This window comes from Lycium ferocissimum, chromosome 8 (genome assembly GCF_029784015.1).
Source record: "Lycium ferocissimum isolate CSIRO_LF1 chromosome 8, AGI_CSIRO_Lferr_CH_V1, whole genome shotgun sequence".
Classification (NCBI taxonomy): domain Eukaryota; kingdom Viridiplantae; phylum Streptophyta; class Magnoliopsida; order Solanales; family Solanaceae; genus Lycium; species Lycium ferocissimum.
Genome location: NC_081349.1, coordinates 30081595 through 30105612, shown reverse-complemented (window position 1 = coordinate 30105612; position 24018 = coordinate 30081595). Strand labels below are relative to the sequence as shown.

Below are 24018 nucleotides of genomic sequence, written 5' to 3'. Positions count from 1 at the left end.
TTGGATCTTTAGGAAACGCTATGAGATGACATTCTGACGCTAGATGGAAAATCTTGATTTTAATTTTAGCACTCAAATCTGGTGATGCGAAATTCAGCCTTCATATTTAGTTTTCAATTTTCGGCTTTAGTAATTACAACTAATATTCAACGCTTTGTTTTCTTTTAAACTTAAGTTTGTTAACAGACTTCCCTCTAGCTCACTTTATTGACTCGTGTTTCCATTTTGTTTTTCAGATAGTTTAAGAGAAAAAAATTCTGAATGTTAATTTTACTGATAATTAAAAGAAATAGTACAAGCAATTAGAGGGCTTCTATATGCGTATAAAACATGAGAACTAGACAAAATTCAGTGTCCTATAACCATTTCAGAGTTTATAAAAAAAAAGTTACCACAAATAAACATCTTGCTCTTGGGAGTAGACATTATCCGACATCTTCGATACATAACACAGGTCCTGTTATAGAATGTGAAACTCTAAGGACCAAGGGTATGTTCGATATGGAGGATACTTTTTTATTTTTTTCATATATGATTGGTCAAAATATTTTGAAACAATTTGGATAACACACTATTATCACTTAATCACGATTAATTAATACTATATATTGTCACCCTATTAATCAATATATAATTGGTATATATAGTTTGGGGTAGACAACAAGTGCTGATATGTATTTATCAAAATAAGTTTCTTAAAAAATAAGAAAATGACTTCTCCTATAAAAGTAAGAAACACAAGTTTTATAGGCATCATTTTACATTGATTACTATTAGATAAGCTATGAGAAGTCTAGAAGATCTAGATCTGAATGTGATCAAGATTGATGCAATGAGCAAGAAAATGAAAGGTAGCAATTGGATGTACTAAACAAAGAAAGGAGATCTTATGACATTTAGAAAATGAAGCCACACGGGATTAGCAGCATGCGATGCATGAGAGTCAAAAAATTTAGACTCCTTACCTAACAAGCTATATGTTTATGAGCTAATCATTATTTCAGAGTTGCTTCATGTTGCTCTTATAAAAACAAACCACTTGTATCAAATTAATACATTGTCCCTTTATAAAATATGTTAACTTTATGTCTTTATCCGTGATAGAAATGGACACTGAAACGACTTATTTTGACAAGTTAATAGAGAGCACTTCGTTTTTTTCAAGTTCTAATTTTGTGTATTTCTCAATTTATATCTGTTCAATTATTTTATTATTCATGGCTCATGCAAACATAAAGTTTGTGATTAAAGCGAATACTCCAATATTGAACTTTATCATTTATCAGTCTTTTTAAAATTTTCTTTTCTTTTCTTTCTATGTCACTAAAGAGTTAGCAGGGTTTCTAATCCCATTTTCGAGAATATAAGGAGAAGTTATTTCAAATTGAAAGACTTGCAAAAGAAGTTTTTGCACAGATTTCCCTTCAAACGCACTGGTCTTAATTTTTGTCCCTTTATATCTATGGTCTTTAATTTTTCTCATGCTACTCATTTAATGAAAATATTCAAACCTGCTTCCCTCGGCATAAGTTTTGTCATATATCTTCGGAAACTGAACTTTTGTTTCGCTCAGCATAAGTCCTATTTTTTAGAGTTGGATGTGGAGTTTGAAAGTTTTTTCATGTCCGGCATAACTTGTGTGATATATAATCTAAACTATACTGAGTGAAATTTAAAGTTATATCGCGCGAAAAGTTGACGCCCCAAAATCATTTTTTTGCGCGGATTGCCCTTCTTTTGGGGTGGTCTTTAAATTTTGCCCCTCATATTTGTGGTCTTTAAATTTTGCCCCCCATATTGCTGGTCTTTAATTTTTGCCCTTCGCGTTGCAACCCTGAGCTTCGCGTAGAAATCATGAGGTTCTGGGTTCGAACACCCGCTTAAGCATAAATTAAAAAAAATCGCAAGGCAAGGTTTGGGTCGCGTGTATGTCGGACCCGGCATACTCATGCCTTATGGGCAGACTTGGCATAAGTATGCCGGGTCCGGCATAACTTTGGTTATTCCTTAACAAGTGTATGCCGGGTCCGGCATACTTATGGGCAGACTTTTAGTTAAGCCTTAACTAAAAGTCTTTTCCTAGTTATGCCTTATGGGGCAGACTTTTAGTTAAGGCATAATTAAAAGTATGCCCCATAAGGCATAACTTTTCCTTAAGACATAGACTTTGCCTTATAAGGCAAACTTTTAGTTATGTGTTAAGAAAAAGTTCCGCTATATATGGGGCATACTTTTAGTTATGTCTTTGGAAGGGGGGAACTTTTAGTTAAGGCATAAACTTTGCCTTATAAGGCAGAACTTATAGTTATGACGGGTCCGGCATAACTTTAGTTATTCCTTAAGGAAAAGTTCTGCCTTATGGGGTATACTTTTAGTTATGTCTTATGGGCACAATTTTAGTTAAGGCATAATTAAAAGTTTACCTTGAAAAGTAAAAAAAAATATATAGATATATATGCCTCAAGGCAAAGTCTGCCCCCATCGGCAGACTTTTGTTTAAACATAACTAAAATTCTGTCGGTGGGGGCATAGCGAAATTTAAAATCTGTCTTGCGAATTTTTTTAAAATTTTTTACTAAGTGTGGGTTCGAACTTGGAACCCATGAGTTTTAGTCGAAGGACAAAATTTAAAGATTACCACCCCCCCCCCCCCCCCCACAACACCAAAAAAAAAAAAAAAAAAAAATTAAGGCCGAGGCCCAAAACATGTATCAATATGAGAAGGCCCATATTCTCCTGTGGAATGAAAACGCAACCTTTTTTCCTTTATTTCCATTTTGCAGTTTATTTGCTTCTTTCTTCTTTCTGTTTCCATATTTCTGGTAACTCATCAGTTTCATTTAATCCGGTACGTTTCTTCTTATTCTTTATTTATTCTTTTCATATATCAAAAAATTGATTTTCTTGGCACCTTTGTGTTCTATTTTTCTTTCTTTTTTATTTTTTATTTTTTATTCTTAAAGGTGGTAATATTGAATATATAGTAAATTGCTTGTTCTTGTGCCTTTCTATCAAGTTTGATCCTTTTTGTTATTTTTCATTTGATCATCTATTATTGTGTTCTTGGTATAAATGGGATTTTAGTATTGATCTAAGTTTGTATGTAAAAAACTTACAAAAGATACTCTTGTGATGATTGATTTGATGCTTGAATTGATGTGGATTACTGAATCTGTGCGTGTAATTCATTTTTTCTTGAACTGGGAATTTATAGCATAGTTTTTCCCTTATTTTGTTTCGTTTGCATGTTTATTAGCTTAGCTCCTGAGACAACTGAAATCTTGAAGAAAGAAAAAAACTGATAAGGTTTTATTTCCCCTCAAATTTTGGGGATCAAATCAATTTTTTTTGTAGATTTTTTTACTACCTTGGTGTCAATTTGTTTGTCTTACTTTCCTTTTTAGTCCGTTTTAAAAAAGAATGCCTCTTTCCTTTTTTTTGGCAATTTTTTAATTCCAACTTTCCACATGACATGTTTAAGACCATAAGATTAAAGGTCATTTTGGTACATTCTACATATCTTTAATTTAAGACCTCAAGATTCAAAGATTTTCTTTACTTTCTTAATCTCGGTGCCAAGTCAAAACCAAACAAACAAATTGAAACGGAGGGAGTATTACATTGGGGATCGGGGAAGGTGATAGTGAGAATTGAACACATTTTGTGTGGTGATTCTCATGGGTGTCACTGTAAGCTTTGGTGGCAATTCAATATTCCGGTCAACTGTGTAAAATGAGCTGTTTTTATATGATATGGCGCACTTATTAAACTAGAAACTGTACATTATACAGTAATAGGAGTATCTAAAAATTTTCTTCTTTCTTAGGGACTCTTCGAGGCTTCAGTTTATTTTGTGTCGACTGAGTCGATTGAATCTCCATCAATACTTGTGCATAAGTGTTTGTAGGCTTCAATCAGTTTCTGTAATATGTGATTTTTAGATTCATGTGTTCTAGATCGCTTATGCAATTTATACGGAGCTTTATGTTATCCAGGGCAGTGAATTTTCATTTGTTAACTAAGATTATATATGCCGTGATTCATGATTTGTTGATTTTATATTCATTTACTTGTCAATGCCTTAGATTGTTTAAGGTCATTTTCTGATATGTGGATCAATTGAAACTCTTTGCTTTCAGTTTATCTCTAATAGATTACTTAGAATTTAAATATTTTACTGGAAGATGCCCAATTTTTTGGATTTTCTTGTTATGGCATCTGTTAAAATGTTTTCAAGCAAAGAGTTCTTGGTCTGGAAAAGAAGCTTTGAGTGATACCAAATCAGTTTTATTTTTGCAGAAACAAGCAAAGAAAATGTCAAACCCAAGCTCAGATGAAAGCGGCAAGGAGCCAAACATTGGTAATGATCCTCCTAAAGGTGAAGTAAATGATGACCTTCCTGCAGAAGATCCAAAGAATTCAGAAGAAGAAGAAAGCCAAGATCCATCTCCTGAGGAGGTACATATTTTCATGCGCAGCTAATTGATTCCATTTGCTCAAAGCTTTTACGATGCTAGTGAACGATGAAGCATATGTTAAAGCCACAGGGATTAGGGAACACATTTTTGCACAAAGTTTTTTTTGAAAATCCATGTGTACTTTGTCTTTCGTTTGCCCCGTGTACTTTGTTTCATTTTCTGCCATAAACCATGTGAATGACCGTTCATTCATAAGACTAGTATCCATCTATAAGTGTATAAGGGTATTTGAGGAAGAGAGTGTAGGTTGATGAACGTGTTAGGGAAAATGACCTCAAATTTGATCGACTACAACTATATGAAACGGTACTTCTGCCAATTTTTCCTTGAGATTCGGGGCATAATTCTTTCCTTGCTATATATGTCCAGGAGGAACTTATGAAGAAAAAGTACGGTGGATTAGTGAAAAAGAAACCTCCATTGATATCTAAGGTGATTATTTTAGCTTTTACTTCAACTCTTTGGTATCTCGTTGTATTTTGAGTTTTACTTCAATTCTTGTCCTCATTGAATTTTCTATCAACCTTTTTTACATTTGCCAGGACCATGAACGTGCTTTCTTCGATTCTGCGGACTGGGCATTAGGAAAGGTACTCAGCTCTAGAAGAACTTTTGGCTGATTCAATCTTTAGCTAAAGATCAATTTTGAAGTTTGTAAGCATCTTTTACCGTGTTCTTTTCGTTTTTATTATCTTGCAGCAAGGGGCACAGAAGGCCAAAGCACCTGCTGAGGCACTTCGCCCAAAATTAGAGGTGCATTACCCTGTTACTCTGAGAAACACATTTCCAGTTTCTATTGTTGGTCTGAATAGCTTGCTTAGATTATTATTTTTCTGCCTTTGTCATTTTTTAACTTAGGCTGGAATAAAACAAATCAATGGTTAATCTCAATCCAAAACTTTTGGATCTCAGGCCTGACGGAACAATGTGTTGAATAGCATTTGATTTCCTGACTATTTGTTTCAGTAGGAGGAGCTCTATCTTGCTATAAATATTCAAACTAAAACATGGCTGCATGAATTTGTCCTTTAAATAGTAACAAATAAAATGCCAATTCATATACACACCTTGCTCCCAAGTTGCCTTGCGCTTGATTTATATTGAACTATCAGAACAAGATTGCATTACTTATAACTTATGTGTTCTGTGATAACAGCCCACACCACACCAGCAACTTCGTACTCGCCTCTCAGCTTCTTCTCTGACAGAGGCTGGTGAAGGTATGTATATAAAAGCTATTTCCTGTAGTGTGCTCTTAGTGTAAGCTAAACTTGGTCCTTTGACTTTTTTCCTTTTCGTTTAAAATGTGGCAGCAGATGGTAGCAACAACGGCCTTGACCAGCTAGATGAGCAGAGTGGAACACCAGCAGCGGATGGTGAGAATAAATAATTCTTAGAATCAGAAGCATCAGGGCCAACACATTCTTGAACAGCCTCATGGAAGATTCTTGCTGAATTAACTGAAGGTGGTGTTGTAAATCATGCTAGCTACTTATAGAGGTATAAAGAAAAGAGAGAATAAATGTTCATGTGGAAAAAATTTTGTACTGAGATTAGATTTGTGGTCCTATACTGAGTTGATTTGCTTGCATAAAATTCAGAAAACTGCCTGCAACTTCTTGTTCATCTGCCATATGGCTGTGCTATTCCATCATGATGTAATATACTTCTTTGGTGGTAAAAGTTCTAAATGACCCATGGAATGAAATGTTAGACGTACACTTTTTTGCAATATTAATGGCTTTCCCTTTTGGTTCATTGTACTCGACTTCTTTTTATGATCTCATGCTACCCTCTTCTTCTTTTGCCACAAACTACGATTTTGGTTCTTAACACACTAGAATTTATGTTCCAGAGGTCCGACACCCAACACCTTGTTGCTAGCAGTTGAAAAAGGTTTATTGGCTTGTTAAGCAGGACAACATGATAAAAAATCTGCAACACCAACGTGATCTTTGATTTGCTTGGTTCAAACAAATGGAGAAACACTAAATGAGGTCGTAAATCCCCAGAGAATCGAAAATTCAATTAATCGACACTTTAGCAAACACCATTCACTTCCAGAGCTGCAAACAAGCAAGTCAGTACTTAAACGATCGAAGCAGACCCTTAGAAGGCAATCGTTGATTCAACTAACAACAGCATACACCCAGTGTAATCCCACAAGTGAGGTTGAGAGGATAGAGTGTACGCAGACCCCCGACAAATGTGCAATCATTGATTCAACTCTGCTCAGATTACTGGAATTGACAATGATGTTATGACTACTTTCTTACTTTTTAATGATTTGATACTTATTTTTTTGGTTTAACCATCGCCCATTTGAAGCTCACTGATCCAACTAATTCAAATTCACCACGAATAGACTCACTAATTAACAGACCACCTGATAATTCAAATTCACCACGAATAGACTCACTAATTAACAGACCATCCACAAAGGAGTAAACGTTTTCTACTTCTACTCAACCCCATCTCCAGTTGGATGTGAAGGTATCCCAAGTTCCCAACCATCCCCTTAGTAATGACTTAATACCTAATAACTAAAAGGTGTGGGTATTTGCTCTTAAAATCAAATAAAATTCTTAGAAGAATGCTTTAAACGGACCATACAACGGCCACACTCAAAGGGCAATTATGCTCTGCCTTTCAATTTATACATTTGTATAAGCTATAAACAAATACTTTAAACCTATATCCTTCCCTGCTACCAACGTTAATGGAGGAATCTAGCATCCGTGTCTCTCACCTTGAGCCGAACATAACCCATCGTATTTATGTATTTTCATTGAGGAATAAGAAAGGGCAAAGTAGGTATACACACAAAAGAAACTTTTGAAGATGAAAAGAAAAGACTAACAGGCATTGATTCCAAACACAATATAAGAAATCGGATCAGCTTTGAATGTACAGTGCATAACTCTCACTAAGCAGCGCAGAGCTAAGAGAACAAGCAAATCTGTGTAATACAATAAAACCTTGTTTTTTTCTCCACACTAATCCATGCTCAAAGAGAAAGTAATAGTTAACGAAAGAATACATTTGTAGACATGGAATCCCAGTAATTCTACTGTAAGAATCATGAAGCCCTCTCCAAAGGGCAAAAGACAGTTGGCAATACATGTGATACGTCTTCGTAGAACTGCTCTAATCAAAACGCTTCATTCCTTCATCGAAAGAAATATTCCTTTGCAGAAATGGACTAAGGCTTCTTGCTAGTACAAGAATGACGCTAACTGATTAAACACGATCACGCTGGCTTTCTTTCCTCCTGAAATATTTGACAATTGTATCTATGTTTCTACTAAAATCATAAATCTGCCCGGGATTAAAGTTTAACAGTTGCAAGAGAGAAAAACACTTACCTTATAGGAATTTATCACAAGAACTAAATTATCTATCAATCCTGCATAATTTATGACATAAAATAATCAGACATCAAGCAGTGACCAACACCATCATTTCCTTAAGACCCAAGGAGCACGAATATTGACAAGATAAAGACACGGCAGATTTACCACATAGTACATGATAGCAAAGCTCTGAAAGCATATTCAGGTCTACTCAACATTCTGAAAAGCAATTCTCAATCTCAAGTACCTTTTACGGTTTTACCCTAGAGAGGCAAGAGAAGAAAATTAACATGGCTTCGGGAGAATTCTGCCTTTGTTAGGATATACCATAACCTCTATTAATGTGAATTTTGATCATAATTAACAATTGCTTGATCTCTTAAAAGCTTTGAGATACGTTTGAGCAACAGTGGGAATCATGCCAAACTATAGATTACTACAAGCAAAAGTGGCTAAGGGATTGATAAGTATGAGCTGATTACATTTTTACCTCCTGAAATGCGGAAGCCTAACTTTCTTGAATTTTCATTCAATAACTGGAAAGCTGTCAAGAAAACATGAAAAATTCGATGCAAGAGAAAACGACAGAATGTTGAATCCTGTAGCAATACTGGTCAACAGTAAAACAGAGAAAGTGATACCACTACGTCACAAAAGTTTTACAGAACACAAAAAAAAAAAAAATAAAGAACCACCACCGTCATGACTTAGTCTGCTACACAAATCCACTAACGCAGAGGTATTATTGGGTACACGCGTTGTTTCATTACAATATCTATGCTGGTAAACCTAAGAAACAGAAATACTAGGGCAAGGATGGCCACAAGTTTCTCTATCTTGTTCGTCTGGTCGTCTGTTCTTAGGCTGGAGGCATCGTCAAAAGGGGCAATGGGCTGGAATCAGGCATCGTGGATGATAGCTGTTTAGAGGCAAGTGTGAAAAGGCAAAGTAAAAGAAAGAGCATTAGAGACACAACACAGGCTTCAGGCTAGTCAAAGTTAGGTAGATGTGTTTGGGGCTAAACTGAAGTACAGAATACAGAAGCCCATTGATTATGTACAAGACCAAACATAAGGCGAAAATTCTGTACCTCCGGCTGCTAACAACCCTCTACACCCTAGTAGCCATAGGATTTCCCATATGCAGGAGGGTTATGGCTGGAAACCCTGGAAAAATTTGAACAAGTAAATAACAAAACCTTTTCATAGTAAGTGAAAGATAGTCTGAATGTCAAAGCATGTCGTCAAATAATGCTTTACCCTGCACTACTAGATCGCCCAGAAGAATACGCGCCATATGGTGCATAACTACCTCCACCACCAACCTGAAAAAATGAATTCAGATCTACTATTACAAACATGTTTGGTTTGCTATACAAACATAGCAGCAAATTAGAAGATCATTGATTAGAATAGAAACAACAGAACAAGATAATTTGAGTTTTACCTGTAAAAATGAGATAACGTCAATCAAACTAACTTCTAAAAGATGAACACTGAGCATTTACCTGTGAACCGCCATAACTTTCAGTTGAAGGCAAATCATTGTAATCATGTCCACCTGAATAAGATGAATAACCATGCCGGCGTGATCTATTATCACGATTTGCATATCTTGAACCATCTAGCGCGTTTGCAGGCAGTGGGACGTAAGAAAGGCCGGGAGAAAATGCAGCAAAAGCTCCTTCCGTCTCAAATGTATTGGCTCTCAACCGCATAAGTACTTGCAATAAAGCATTGCCAGCAACATTAGCATCTCCAGTAATCTGAAGGAGAAAAACACAATAACATGACGTAAGAATTTCTTGTAGGGACTACACCCAAACCCCAAACATCACAACCCCAACCTACAAAGAACTCCTCAGCGGTAAACAAAACAAGTGAGACAATATTACACAAGGAAAAAAATACAAAACCTGTTTACCTGCACCATCTCGTCATCTTCAGATGCCACTTTGGGAAGATTTTCCTTCGAAAGGATGCGGATGCTTGCCCTTGTGGTATTTCGCATCTCATTGATAATGGAACCACCTTTACCAATAAGGCATCCAACTCGTGAACTAGGTACAAGCAGGCGAGTCGTCAGGACAGCATCACCAGATTCTTTTTCAGTTTTCTCACTACTTCTTGGTTGCAAACGCATTGTTGCATCAATGGTAGGGGATTGATCTTCATATGCCTGAGATCACAATTGGATAAGAAACAAACGCTACGGAGAGGCATTCTCAGTCCTAGCAATCAAATGATCAATTCAATAACCAAGAAACTGTTGCTCACCTCCTTTGCAGATACAAATATAACGCAATCATCTCCTTCAGCTGCAGCACTATCGACTTTAATACCTGCACCTGATTCCTGTCTTAGCTGTTTGATAATGCTTCCACCTTTGCCAATTACAGCGCCTACATTTTCAGTTGGACAAACCAAACGAACTGCAAAGTCTTTTACAGAAGTAGATCGACTTCTACCATCAGTTCTCCCATAAGGACCCATCAAAGATGTCATGCCCATTACTTGGGGACCAGCATGAGGGATAGCAAGTCCAGCACCAGACCTATATATGCTGGGTGACGACAGCAATTGATGTTGGGACCGTGATGGATTATCACGGAGACGCGCTGCTACTTGATAAAGTGCTTTCTTAACAACTGGACCTTCACCGGTTACCTGAAAATAAACGAAGAATCTCTTAGCACATCATTTACATAATTGCATAACCAGAAATAAGTAAATGAGAGCATAGTCTGACATTTGCAAATAAATACTCTATATATATATATATATATATATATATATATATATATATATATATATATTTACATAATTGCATAACCAGAAATAAGTAAATGAGAGCATAGTCTGACATTTGCAAATAAATACTCTATATATATATATATATATATATATATATACAGTTGCTCACTCAACAATTGATTCTAAGTCCATTTCTGTCAATATTCCGTGTCAGTGCTTTCAGTACCATCAAGTTTCACGTATGGATGCCCTAAAAAATGGGTATGGCTAACAGATAACAAAACTGCTTTTAAAGAACCAAACCAATCTTGTTAGCAGCCCTGCAGGGGTTAGATGGGGCACACTTTTTATGTCTTTTGATTTTTACAAACAATTTTCAGATGTAACAGCACATCCTTTGTGCTAGTTTATTTATAAAATGTACTTTACCTTCTCAGAAAAAGAACCAAGCAAATCATGTTTAAGTCTCTGCTCACCCCCGTTGTACTTCATACCAATCATCAACTACCCCTCAATCTCGAACTAGTAAGTCAGTGCATGAATCCTTCATTACCATTCCGCTCTATGGACTCATTTTACTCCAATATAATGATCCTTTAAGGTAGTTAGGATTCTCTAAAAACTAAAGGTCTTCCAAAACTCACACATATACACTGACATACAATGCCTACAAGAAAAACAACAACTCTAATGCCTTAGTCTCAAACAAGTTGAGGTCGGCTATATGAATCCTCACTGACCATATTCCCCATTTAAATTCATCTTAGGCCAATGGGAAATCTAAGATCTTTTAGGAAGGAGTGTGAATAGCATAATAAGTTGGTTGACTAGCTCGGTGAGGCAATCAGCTAGATAGAAACAAACCTCTTCATTATGAGAGACCCAAGGCTGGAAAACCAAAAACCTCATTTTTTTTTTTTTTTTTTTTAATCAAGCAAAAACCCTCATTTCTAGCTACCTACTTTACTTTGTGAAGCAACCTCCTTTTTTTTTATGACGGTAGTGTTCAGGGCCAGCTTGCGCGGATCTCAACTATTCCATAGTTAAGGGAAGTGCTCACATTCAAAATTCTGATGAAATTACTTCAAGTAAAGTAAACCATACATGTCTTTTTTTTTTTTTTTTTTTTTTTTGAGAATGGTAATGTTCAAACCATACATGCCTAAATATTTCAGTAGTCTACAGTACATGCATAATGTATATGCTTACAAAGATCAAAAAATTTATCAGATTACATAGAACTTTGGCGAACATAAAATATACTCAAAACGTAGTGAGGAGGACCCTGCTATTACCTGGAGAAGCTCATCGGAGTTTAGAGCACAAGGAGGCAAGTGCTCACTGCTTAAGACCCGAACCTGTGCACCTGTTTCACTTCGTATATTCTGGATCACTTGTCCACCTTTCCCTATTACACAGCCTATTTGATCTGATGGGACAAGCATCCTTATAGTAATTTGCTGAGGATCCTCCAGATCTTCATCCATACGCAGCTCTTCAGCAAAGACCCTGTCATGCACCTTGAATAGAGCATCTTGAGCAGGTGAAATCAGGTCACCAGTCTCTTCATAGACATTAGTTTCTTCACTTGTGCTATAAATAGTTACCACACGTTCCTCGCAGCCAGGTATGGTCTCACTAATCCTAATCTTTGAATTAGTTTCTGTCCTCAATTGTTTTGCAATGTCCCCACCAACTCCAATGATACTTCCAATTTTTCCCGTGGGGCACAGATAACGAAAAACAGTATCCTCTGGTCCAAGGGAATTTGATTCCTTTTCATCAGTTGGATTCCTTCTCTTACTTCCATCATTCCTCGGGTGGTCGGATTCAGATTGCATTCTCTTCCCAAAGTTATTCCTCTGTCCTGCCATGTCAAGATGAGCTGAATTTGTCACCCTACAAACCAATTATTCTGTATCAACTTTGATCAGAAACAAACTAACAACTCATGAAGTGATATTACATAGAATGTCATGAGGTGCAAATTACATTATATGCAATGTCAATTTCCCAATGAAGTTATATTGCTTCACTCAATAACCTTAGAACCAAGTAACCATAATGAAATTGAAGGCCTTGTTTTCTCTAACAATCTAGATTTTCCTTTAAAGTAATCAACCTAACAGCCTTAAATCGAAGAAGCAATTTTCAAGAAAACCTAATTGGTGAAGCTCTTGCAATCAACCAAGTAACAAAATGCAAGTTAACACACATACAAAATTAAATGCTCAAGATTAAAGACCCTCTTACTTGAATACAATCTCTAGCACTATATAATTGCCATTAAAGCAATCAACTTTACAAAAAACCCATACCAACAGCGATTTTCACTCACATTTACACTTTTTCTTGAAAAACTCTATGAACCCATATAGAAAATTCATGATTGAAATTGAATACCCTATTTATTGGAATAAAGTCTCCATAATTTCCTTTAAAGTAACCAGCTTTACAAGAAAACCCAAACCAGAAGCAATTTTCATTCACCCAAAAACTCCATCTCCTTTTTACACTTATCCAGAAAAAGAAAAAAACTTTTAACTTCCTTACAGAAATTCAATAAAATTTAACAATTAGAAAGGGCACAAATGAAATGCACTCAAGGGCAAGATTAAAGAACATGGTAAATAATTGATCTTGTTAATTGGATAGAAAAAAGCACAAAGAGTTTATAAGCACCAAAAATGGAAAGAGCTAAAGAAAGTATAAATTACAGTGTTCTTGGGGAAGAAGAATTCTTTGGGTACTACTGAATTCGTTGTGATCTATAAAGCACCAAAGACACTGCAGAAAATATCACCCAAATCTTTGCCAAATATAGAAGGTTTTTAGGGTTTGCATGTAAAGAAATGTCAATTACTGAAATATCCAACAGCCTCTAGCCTTATAATATATGATTTTACTATGGTCTTATTGAAGTTTTGTAACTACCCTAACAAGGCCTAACATTTTCATTTTAATGCAATAGAGAACAATGGAGAAGAGAAAATATTAGGCAGTTTTTTTTTCCATCAAATATTAAGCAATCACTAACAAAATACTAGTATAGAATTGCTTATAAGTCTGGAAATATTTCTTCACCCCAAAGTGTCTTACTTTTATTTTTGATCTATCTCAAAAAACATATCTCTTTTTATTGTATTAAGTCGGCAATATAGAAATTGAGGGGTTGCTCCAAGAAATGTTTTTTTTTTTCTCGTCTATTCAGGAGGTGCCAACATACATAGGTGAAATTCAAGAATATCGGAAAAGTTAACAATACCGACGACATTCATAATGAATGTAACCTAACTTTTAAATGTTGCTTATTTTGTTACCGAACTAGCTTCACTGATTATATATTCATAAAAGTTGAAAAGAAAAATATAAAAAACAGTTTTAAATTTTTTTTTTTAATTAAGCCTGCCTGCCCACTCCCATCGAGTAGGAATAATCATTTCGATCTTGAGGGAAGTCGCAACCGACATATAAGATTAATACATGTTACTAATTGTTAAGAACTAATAAAAATGTACAATGAATTGAATTTTTTTGGATAAATAACCACCGACTAGCTTCATTTTAACCATTCTATCTATCCTTGACAAAGGAGTGATTACAAGAACATTTTGGAAAAATAACTATTCTCTCTGTTTCAATTTATGTGAAGGTGTTTAACTAAACATAGAGTTTTAGAATGACTAAAAGAATATATATATATATATATATTATATATATAAATGGAGAATAATATATATATATATATATATATATATATATAAAAAAAAAATAAGTTGGGGTAGGTTCAACTTATTTTTTTTCGCTTATGTTCGTTTTGCCTTTTATTCTGCTTTTAATAAAAAACAAAGCTCAATTATTTTTAAATTTATTTTAAGACAAAATATCTTTAATTTGGACTAAACAAAAAAATTCGAAAACGAATTTTTATAAAGAATTTATCAGCCCAATCCAAACGGGCTCTAAGAATTGGTCTAGACTTCTAGTCACAAAAATAGCCCATTGGCAGAAGTTTGCACTTTGCAGTACTTGTGATAGGGCATAGATGCAAATCATAAAATCAGTAGGACCATGCATGAATAAAGCAACAATTGAAGGACTCCATAGCAAAAAGATTACATAAAATAAGATAATACAGTATCAGCGAGAAGTTAGGGTTTTTATTCACATTTGCACAGCAGACATTTTTATTCCTTCAAAAACCATTTTCAGTGTCTTCACTCCTCTGTAATATTCCAATAATCAGCACCAATAATTCAAACATTTGTAAGCTTCACTCAACACCCTTTTAAATACTCTATTTATAACTCCAACTCTTCACTTACATGCATACATTTCTCTACTATTGATATTAGGGTTTTGGGTAGTAATAAAAATTGTGTCTTTTTTTCTTGTTCTTGATTTTTGAGGATTAAGATCAGTTTTTGAAGTGTTTTTGAAGTTGGGTCTTGGTTATTACTGTGTGGGGTTTCAAATTTGTATTTCTAATAATTGATAGTATAATAGTAATTGGGAATTTCATTTCAGGTAGATTGTGTATTGTATTTTTCCTCCTTGGTTTTTGATGATTAAGATTAGTTTTTGAAGTGTTTTTGGAGTTGGGTCTTGGTTATTATTGTGTGGGGTTTCAAATTTATATTGGGTTTCTAATAATTGGTACTATAATAATAATGTTCTGATAAGGTAAAAATTGTGTCTTTTTTTCCTCATCTTGGTTTTTGAGGATTAAGATCAGTTCTTGAAGTGTTTTTGAAGTTGTGTTTTGGTTATTACTGTGGGGTTTCAAATTTATATTGGGTTTCTAATAATTAGTACTTTAATAATAATGTTTTTATAAGGTAAAAATTGTGTCTTTTTTTTTTTTTTGGCCTGCCTTGGTTTTTGAGGATTAAGATCAGATTTTGAAGTGTTTTTGGAGTTGGGTCTTGGTTATTATTATGTTGGTTTTCAAATTTTATATTGAGTTTCTAGTAATTGGTAGTATAGTAATAATGTTTTGACAAGGTAAAGATTGTGTCTTTTTTTCCCCACCTTGGTTTTTGAGGATTAAGATAATTTTTTGAAGTGTTTTTGGAGTTGGGTCATGGTTATTACTATGTGGGGTTTCAAAGTTATATTGGGTTTCTAATAATTGGTAGTATAATAATAATGTTTTGATAAGGTTATAATATTTGTTTAGAGTGGCTTTGGTAGTTCCCTTCTACTTAACTCTTCATTTCATTGGCTTTGTATGTAGTTGTGGTTATCATGGTGGACTTATAATTATTGTGTTTCTTTAGATGAAATTGTTTACTGTTTAATGTTCGTGTGCACTACTTGTGAAAGAAAAATGAAAAAAGAAAGGAAATTTTATATGCAGTATGACAATGTGCTGAGACTTAAGGATCAAATAAACTAGTATTTTCCTTCTCGAATCTCATTTTTCCAATTTGTTTTTGGGTGAGGTGATGGATGAAATGGCTTGTATTGACCGGATTGTATGAAGGATTTGGCTGGCCTCGACCAGTTTGGGATTGAGGTGTCCTTATTGATTAATTGAGTAAAGTGACAGTGTAAAACCCACTATTGTAAGGGAGAGAAAGTTATGAGCAGTGATACTTCAATTTTGGGGATCTTAATTGGGAAGTTACTCACATTATCAGAAGAATATAACAAATACAATTAACTTCCGTCCGATGTGAATTGGACCCATTTAGCTCCTCAGGTCAAAGCTTCACTGCCTTTGTTCATCACCTTAAAGAACAACTCTTTATGCCATTTATTGCTTTCATGTTATGAACCTTGGTGTTATTTAGATTTAGTTTTCTATGTTAGTTGCACTTAATGTTTTTCCTTTTTATCCGGCCTTCTAAATCTGACTGCTGCTGGTAACCTTCTATACTGTGTCCTGACTTTTTCCGTCTCATGAATGTAGATTGGTGATTATCAAACTAGCAAAGGATAATACTGTTATCAGCACTTCCTGGATGTGGTATTTTCTTGCATCCGTATAGTTCAGCTTTGTCTGAGTACCTTGGTGACCTAGTCATGCCATGCTTGTACGCTTTTCACGGAATTGTTGTATATAAATGGTATTTGCACATAAAAGGAGCATTTGATAAGGACATGTGAAGTAGTCCGAAGCAGCGAGGAAGAAATTCACTCTCGTGGTGCTAGATACAGGTAGAAATGGAATAGCTACTAGAATTACCTTTTTTACATTGAAAATTGAGAACTGAAAAGCATCGCTAAATTGGGGTCCCTTTGTTGTGTGGCGGAAACTGAATGGAGTAGTTACTAGAGTTACCCGTTTATTTTGAAAATTGAGAATTGATAGAAGCAAGCACCAACATAATACTTGTGAGTCTTGTAAAACATAGCTAAGACGGGGTCCCTTTGTTGTGTGGCTGCAAGGCCACATGGTTCCACTTCAGCTAGCGGAGAATGGTCCATGGGGCCACATGAGCCATACTGGCGGACTAATTCAAGCTTCTCACCAGCACCATCCAGATGGGATTTCCGCTTCCAACCTGAAGCATTATCTTTTGGCTCTAATGATGGAGCTCAATTGTATGGATCTTCTGCTTCGTCAAACAGTAGAGAGAGTAGAAGTTGGGTGAGGGGAAACCAATTGGCCAATCACCAATATCTCATATCAGATGGTGTTGGTGCATACTATAGCAGTCCATCGGACATCTCTCCGGCACAACAGTGGACTCCACCAGCTATCCAAGAAATCAACGTTGATGATTATGACACTTCAAGGAGGGGTAAGCATGCTGATTTTGCATTTTTTGGGTATATGACTTGAACTTCCAAGGATGCTTAGTTGGGTTGTAGTCTCGTACTCATGCACTGTTTGTTTTCTGCCATTACTAGCTTCATTTATGTTGACTGAGTAATCAGCTGATGGTTTTTTCATATATAGGTATATACTTATTTGTGGATAGTTTGTGATTTGTCTGGAGTTTGATACAAGGTTCTCATCTGTCTGCTTGTGCTATTCTGTATTGCTCGTGCATGGGGATATTCTATGAGACACTGTGATGCAAGGTAATTTTGGACTGACTTGGTGTCGATCTAAAATGCAAAAAGATCTAGAATTAGGTAAATTAAGCCCATATGTAACTTCCTGCATGCCTTTTGTAAGCGATGGCTCAGTTTGCTTGCTGCAGCTGTGGATCCGAAGGCCTTGTTAGTAGAGTATTATAGGCCTTAAAATTTACAACATGGCTAGTGCTATGCCCAGGTGAAGGGGAGTAGCTGTAGGATCCATATGTGAAGGAGAGGGAAATGAAAGGGGGTTCAAAGTATTTCCTGAGATGCAAGTGGAACCAAGGATAATTGGTCCAACCTCCCAACTTTGGAAAGATGAACAATAGGCTCACATATGAATCTAAAGCATCAGATGTTGGAAAGGCTAATATCAATGAGGGTCTCATTCAGGTGGTTAATCTTAAGAAGGCAAAAGGAAAAGCAAAGGGATATGTTTCCTCAATTTTTTTTTTTTCAATAGTCGACATGTTCTCGAATAAGACTAGTCTTATCGCTGCATTAGTATCCACCTCTAGAGTATTTCAGTATCTAGGACTGGACCTTTGTAAGAAAATTGTCTATTGTAAAACCTATAAGATGGGGCTCAACCATTGGTGGGCTATGTTGCTCGGACTCGGTGTCGAGTGTCGGATACGGGTACGGATCTAGAGGTCGGATTCGGCATAATCTAAATTTTAAGATTCGGGGGTACGGATCCAGGTGCGGATACGGGTGCGGGGATTCGGCTAAAATAATTCAAAATTATAAGAAAAATAACTAAATCTATGCCTAGAAATAAAAAACAAAAACAATTTTTTATAGTTATCTTTCATTTATAATTAAATATTAATTTTTAATTAACTTGAAACTCTTCTAGATACAATAAGTGTCCACTCTTCAAGAGCTCTCCGTGTCTTTCAATTTGGCCTCAATTTTTTTCTCAGATTGGTCCATGGATTTGGTCGAAGTATCCAATGTCGTTTGACCAGATCCGACACGAATCCGGTGTCGGTGTCGGTGTCATGTCGTGTTGGACACGGGTGCGGCAGCAAAAGTGAAGGGTCCGAGCAACATAGTTGGTGGGTAACCTATGTAAAGGCGCAATGCTTGTGCAAAACTAAGCTTGGTCCTGGATGAGCTTTTGTGTATTCTTTAGTTGCTTTTTGGTGTAGTTCATTAATTGGATTTATTAGTTAAAGTTGAAGGGAAAAAAATTATTATTTGTCTTTGATATTGGAATTGGGTTTCTTTAAGATGATATCAATGAAGTGAATTGAGAATCATGAGGTCTCCTGTTTAAAACCTTGCGGAGGTAAAAACACTAGGTCTAGGTGCTTTCTTCCCATATGTCCGAGCCTTGTTGATGGGAGGTAGCGGGTATCCCGTGGAATTAGTTGCGCGCAAGCTGGTTTGGACACCATAGTTATTAAAAGAAGAAAGATAATAGTTAGAATGTCATAGTTGGATAAAATAGTGTTGGACATGTTGGTAATTTGTTGAAATGATGTCTAATTGATGCTGAAATAAGATAGCAATTTTGTGTTAGCTGATCTGAAATTTTGAGGATAATAAGCTTTGTCATTCAGGGTTTGAGGTTATAATTGGATACACGGTTAGAAGGAAAAGTTGCTCTAACAAAATAAGAGAGAACTCTCTTTTGGTCAGGTGAATTGACACTAGTGCATTTTTGTACAAGAAGGATAACATGAATAAGCAAAGGTTGAAAAGTAGCGTACTTCAGAATTCTTGGACATTCTTTCTAGGATGACAAATGTTTTTTGTTCGGCCCACTGTGATTCTTTCATGGAGTCATTGAATGGTGTTGGTTTGGACATTTTTAACCCAAAGTTAGTCATTACCTGCAATATTTACGCACTAAAACTTTAAGAACTTGATTTTTGCTATGCGAGTTCCCTAGTTTTTTTTTTTTAATAATAAAAGAACTTGATTCTTGTTATGTTATTAAGCACAATATGTTTCCTGAAATTGTTTTCTATGCACAATATTATGCAAGATGTTGGTTTTGGACTCATCAACATGCAAGAACAATTACGCCCGGCTATTTGAATCTTCTATATTTTTTGAATTTTATTTGGGCTAGTTTCATTATTAGCACATTCCAACGCATCCAGCATTATGAAGATTCTTCTGATTTGACTAGTTCTATGGTGACCTTAATAGTATAGCAAGCTTCTTCTTTATCCTTGCTCCATATGAAGTCTGCGAACTTCCCTCCAAATGATTCTCCTTCTCCTTTTTCTCGATTTAGTATCATAATGAATCTTTCGATACCAGGATGAAAGAAAAAGTTGCCTCACTGGTGCAGGGCCGTAGTGATCACCAATTTGGTTCTGAGTGAGTCTTCCTCTTCAGCGTTGTCATCAATTTTTCATACCATTGCTAAATTCTCCATTTCGATTTATGCGACCCTATTTTCTTTTTAGTCCAAAAAGAATGATTCCTTTCTAAAGTTGGAAGTGGTTTATATTGAACTTCCCATTTTACCCTTAATGTGAATTTTTTTTATAGCCACATAAATGTTATGGCATGTTTGAGACCACAAGTTTCACAAGTCTTCATTTGTATGCCCGGTAAAATAGGTTCACATAAATTGAAATGAAAGGAGTACTAGTAATTCCTCCTACTATTCCTAGCTTAGTCGCTTTCGTTATTTTCATTTACATATCGCTTTGAATTTCATGGCCTTATCTGACCTCTTTTTATGCTTTCTATTGAGCCGAGGGTCTTTCGGAAACAGCCGTCCTACCTTGGTAGGAGTAAGGTCTGCGTACACTCTACCCTCCCGAGAGGCCTAGACCCCACGTTGTGGGATTTCACTGGGTGGTTGTTGTTATTCCTGGACTAGGACGAATACGATGGTTGGATGTTGGGTTCTAGGCAAATAAAGATCAGCGCAAGCGCTTTTTCCTGCATGGGAACAATTGAGTTTCCATTCTCATCTACCACATAATTGGTGAATGATGCCAATTCCTTTTGATGCATTTTTTCGCCTCTTTTTCTACCTAAGATCCTATAGTTTGGTATATAAACTACAAAAAGGTGGCCGTATTGAGTGGGGAGGTCCTTTTTTTTTCTTTTCTTTTCTTTTATCAATGAATATGTCTTACATGATTAAGAAAGAATGGAACGTTGAGCTTTTCAATGAGGTGAACTATGAGGTCTCAAGTTCTAATCTCGGTGAAAACAAAAACACGTGTTTTTTTTTTCCATCTGTCCAAGTCTTGGGTGACGAAGTTATCCGGCACCCGTGTTGGTCAGAGGTGGTAGGTACCCCATGGAATTAGTCTAGATGTGCGCAAGATGGTCCTGACACCGGACTTATAAAAAAATTGGCCTGAGTTCTTTCTCCTGGCTTCCAGTAGACACACTCTTCTCCAGGTTTCTATATGAAACCTAAACAAAGTTTGAGCTATAGGAAAAATCTAAATTTGTTTATCATAATTTCGTATATGCTTTTGAGGCATTAGTAAAATAAGTCTTAGTCAGACCTCTCAAAAATGTGTTAGATAACTAGTTTACTATAACTCTGCCAACTTGATATTGAAGCAGTGTGAACTTGAAATTTGTTAGCTTCTAGTTATACTCTGTTTGAAATTGATATATCTGCTAATTGAAGGTCATTGATTGAGAAGATACACAGCGAAGGAGTCTAGGAGTTACTCCTTATCGTGATATATGGATGATTTGGAGCAAACCGAACGATAATCATATGTGTAAAATCAGAGACTTAACTAAAGAGACCCCCCTACGAAGCTGTAATCTAGAATAAATAGGTCTTTTGTGGTTTCAATAAACATCTGGTTTCTTTAAGCTCTAAGTAGCAAACAGGCTTACTTGCAGCCTCAATTGTTTGTTTGGCTCACACAAATTAGTATATTCTTTGCTTGGTTTGTATAACTAAACTTTCTTCTCTTCTTTTATCCTGTGACTCTTAAAGTATCATCTCTTTGAACATTATTGTATGACCAATACATGGAAGGGAGGGAGGGAGATTAATTTTGATAAATCCCATTAGTTTCAATTGCATTTGATACTTGGGAGAGGAATAAGGGATGTTGACAAGGAAGAAGTATTAGGATGGGTGGATTATGTGGCACAAATGTGGAAATTGTATCCGACAAAGTTAGGATGAGATGAAATCTTGGAAACTTTGGGAGATGTTAGACCATTACATCAAATAAGATGGTAACTCTAAGTAACATATTTACCTATAAAAAGAATTCTCAAGTGACATTTAATCTATTTCGCAAGTCATAATATGCTTAGAACACCCAAAAGTTGATTCAAAAGACAATTACAGATCCCCGAGTTTGGTATTTAAGGTAGAGAGGAAGACTCATTATCCACAATCTCCGTCTCGGTTATTATAAAAGAGAGAGAGAGAGAGAGAGAAGAGCTAACAATATTAACATAGAAAAGCCAATCTGTCTCAACATGATATTGAAGTATGCTTTTATCAGTGTAGTTATATGGAGTAAAACACTCTGGGTGAGCATGGTCTCCCCTTTGGCGATGGCTAAATTTATGGTCATTTCATGTTGAGCACAACCTGAAGTTGCAAGTTGATATGCTTAAAGAATCAATTCTGTCACTGTTTCAGCCAACGCTTTGTTATGAATGCCACAATTCTGTATATTATTCTTTTACTGATAACTTTGCCTTATTTTTTGCTTGGTAGATGAAATCACGAGGCCATTTTCATTTTCACCCACAATGGAGGTATGTATCTGTCTTTGCTTTTCTCCACTATCCACTTTCTTCTGAAGGTCTGTAACTTTAAGTCCAACTTTCTTTTGACAATGAATTTCTTGATAGGGAACATCAATTGCGAGGGATGGCAGAGGCTCAACTTCATCCCGATCTGACAGTAGTGACTGTGATTCAATCACCAAGTCCCATTCATCTTATCGTAGCTTCCCAAGTCGCCGTTTCTTTATGTCTAAACCCATACATCCTCTGTCATTTCCAACTGATACATCAACACCTAGAAGAGAAGCTATTGACAGCCTGTCAGCTGGTTTTTTGGAACTTGATGCCTCAACGCCACAAAGAGATAAACACCGGTTGAGTAGTGCTAGTGGCAGTCTTGACCTCACAGAGGCTTCTGAATCTTTTCAATCTGACTTCTTAAGTAAAGCTTGTAACCCTTCAGATGGTTTCAGGTGTGGGTTGTGTGAGAGGTTTCTTTCTCAAAGATCACCTTGGAGTTCCCGACGAATTGTGAGAAGTGGAGATATGCCAGTTGCTGGGGTCCTTTCATGTCGCCATGTATTTCATGCTGAATGTTTGGAGCAAGCTACACCAAAATCATGTAAAAGTGATCCTCCATGCCCCCTTTGTGCCAAGCTTGAAGAGGGTTGTTCTTCTCCAGAGCAGCGAGTTTTTTCCAAGTTCTTTCCTAGGCTTAAAACTTTCAGTGAAGAAGGTCCATCCAAGCCTTGGGGCTGTGCTCATTCTGGAGATTGTGTCGAAGGGGCTTTGCAAGCACAATCTCGTGGCACTATGCTCTCTCTAAACAAGAACCGGATTAGGAAAAATCTTTCTTTGAAGGGTAATTCTGGCAAGGAATTTCCAGGGAAGTTAAGAAAAACTAATACATTTTCATCACAGCTATTTATTGGTTCAGTTGATCATGCAATGGTGGGATCTTCAAAAGCATCAGCTGGTTCGGGGCTGAAGTAACAACAATGGAGTTTTGTATATAAATTGCAGGCTGATTTCCGTGACTTTTGGTCGTTGGTCTCCTAATCATCTTAAGCTGTTCCTGTTTATTGAATTAGAATCTTTAGTGGCTTAATCATGTTGTAAAATGTAATGTAGCTGAAATTGGATATGTACTTAGAAGGCTTCAAACAAATTGCATCTTTGTGTATGTTTAAAACTGATCTTGATCATTGAACCAGAATGTGTATTTCCTACTATGATGGAAATCATGATATGCAAGTCGTAGGCATCGAACGGATTGTCGTTTGTGCGTCACGTGGATGTTTACTTGAAAAGCAGTAAAACCTAAACTTTTAGGTGGTAAGGTATGCAAATTTTCCCTGAAATTCTAGCTAGAATTCCAACAGCTTTGTGCTAATGTAGTTTCACTGTACCCTTTTTCATTAACTGATAGCTGGCTGCATTGCATCAAGGTGGCTGAATCCATTAAATTTATTCATATAAACAATTGAACTCTGGTAATGGTTGGTCTAATCAAGAAATAATTTAGGACGAATTGTGATACGTGCAAACGGGCTTGACACTATCTATTATTACAACAAAAATGCGTGCTTGTACCGACATAACATCCTCATAACCTCATTATTTGAAGAAACCTTATGGTCCACTATCTTGTTATATCTTGACATTTTGTTTTGTAAGAAAAGGTCTGAAGCTTTCAACTAAGTGGCCATC

At 36.0% G+C, this 24018-nt stretch overlaps 3 protein-coding genes across 16 annotated transcripts; 2 read left to right on the top strand and 1 right to left on the bottom strand.

Annotated features, from left to right (window-relative positions):
- The first annotated feature begins 2688 nt into the window (after positions 1-2688).
- On the top strand, positions 2689-6236 carry LOC132067937 (uncharacterized). 7 transcript variants are annotated; one of them, XM_059461354.1, is made up of 7 exons: positions 2689-2848; positions 4300-4458; positions 4848-4910; positions 5021-5068; positions 5178-5231; positions 5635-5698; positions 5795-6236. In XM_059461354.1, the coding sequence occupies exons 1-7, from the start codon at positions 2717-2719 to the stop codon at positions 5866-5868; spliced, it is 594 nt and encodes a 197-aa protein (XP_059317337.1). In that variant the 5' UTR covers positions 2689-2716; the 3' UTR covers positions 5869-6236. The 7 variants fall into 7 exon arrangements, 6 of the variants coding, with proteins under 6 accessions (XP_059317337.1, XP_059317336.1, XP_059317339.1 ...); XM_059461353.1 differs by having other exon boundaries at positions 5792-6236; XM_059461358.1 differs by having other exon boundaries at positions 2729-2848; positions 4286-4458; positions 5792-6236.
- Positions 6237-7343: 1107 nt separating this feature from the next.
- Positions 7344-13500, bottom strand: LOC132067935 (RNA-binding KH domain-containing protein RCF3). 6 transcript variants are annotated; one of them, XR_009417264.1, is made up of 9 exons: positions 13302-13500; positions 11880-12483; positions 10108-10497; positions 9755-10009; positions 9339-9596; positions 9091-9155; positions 8922-8997; positions 7844-7884; positions 7344-7749 (listed from the first exon to the last, which is right to left on the bottom strand). XR_009417264.1 is itself a non-coding variant. In XM_059461350.1 (8 exons), exons 2-7 carry the CDS (start codon positions 12456-12458, stop codon positions 8949-8951), a joined length of 1596 nt encoding a protein of 531 aa, XP_059317333.1. In that variant the 5' UTR covers positions 12459-12483; positions 13302-13500; the 3' UTR covers positions 7344-7884; positions 8922-8948. The 6 variants fall into 6 exon arrangements, 5 of the variants coding, with proteins under 5 accessions (XP_059317333.1, XP_059317332.1, XP_059317331.1 ...); XM_059461350.1 differs by having other exon boundaries at positions 7344-7884; XM_059461349.1 differs by lacking the exons at positions 7344-7749; positions 7844-7884 and adding an exon at positions 8453-8750 and having other exon boundaries at positions 11880-12499; positions 13302-13498.
- A 1192-nt stretch (positions 13501-14692) lies between these two features.
- LOC132067934 (uncharacterized) lies at positions 14693-23581 on the top strand. Of its 3 annotated transcripts, none has more exons than XM_059461345.1 (4): positions 14693-14850; positions 16499-17333; positions 22298-22338; positions 22435-23581. In XM_059461345.1, exons 2-4 carry the CDS (start codon positions 17015-17017, stop codon positions 23299-23301), a joined length of 1227 nt encoding a protein of 408 aa, XP_059317328.1. In that variant the 5' UTR covers positions 14693-14850; positions 16499-17014; the 3' UTR covers positions 23302-23581. The 3 variants fall into 3 exon arrangements, with proteins under 3 accessions (XP_059317328.1, XP_059317329.1, XP_059317330.1); XM_059461346.1 differs by lacking the exon at positions 14693-14850 and adding an exon at positions 14978-15111; XM_059461347.1 differs by lacking the exon at positions 14693-14850 and adding an exon at positions 17492-17616 and having other exon boundaries at positions 17195-17333.
- Positions 23582-24018: the final 437 nt, after the last annotated feature.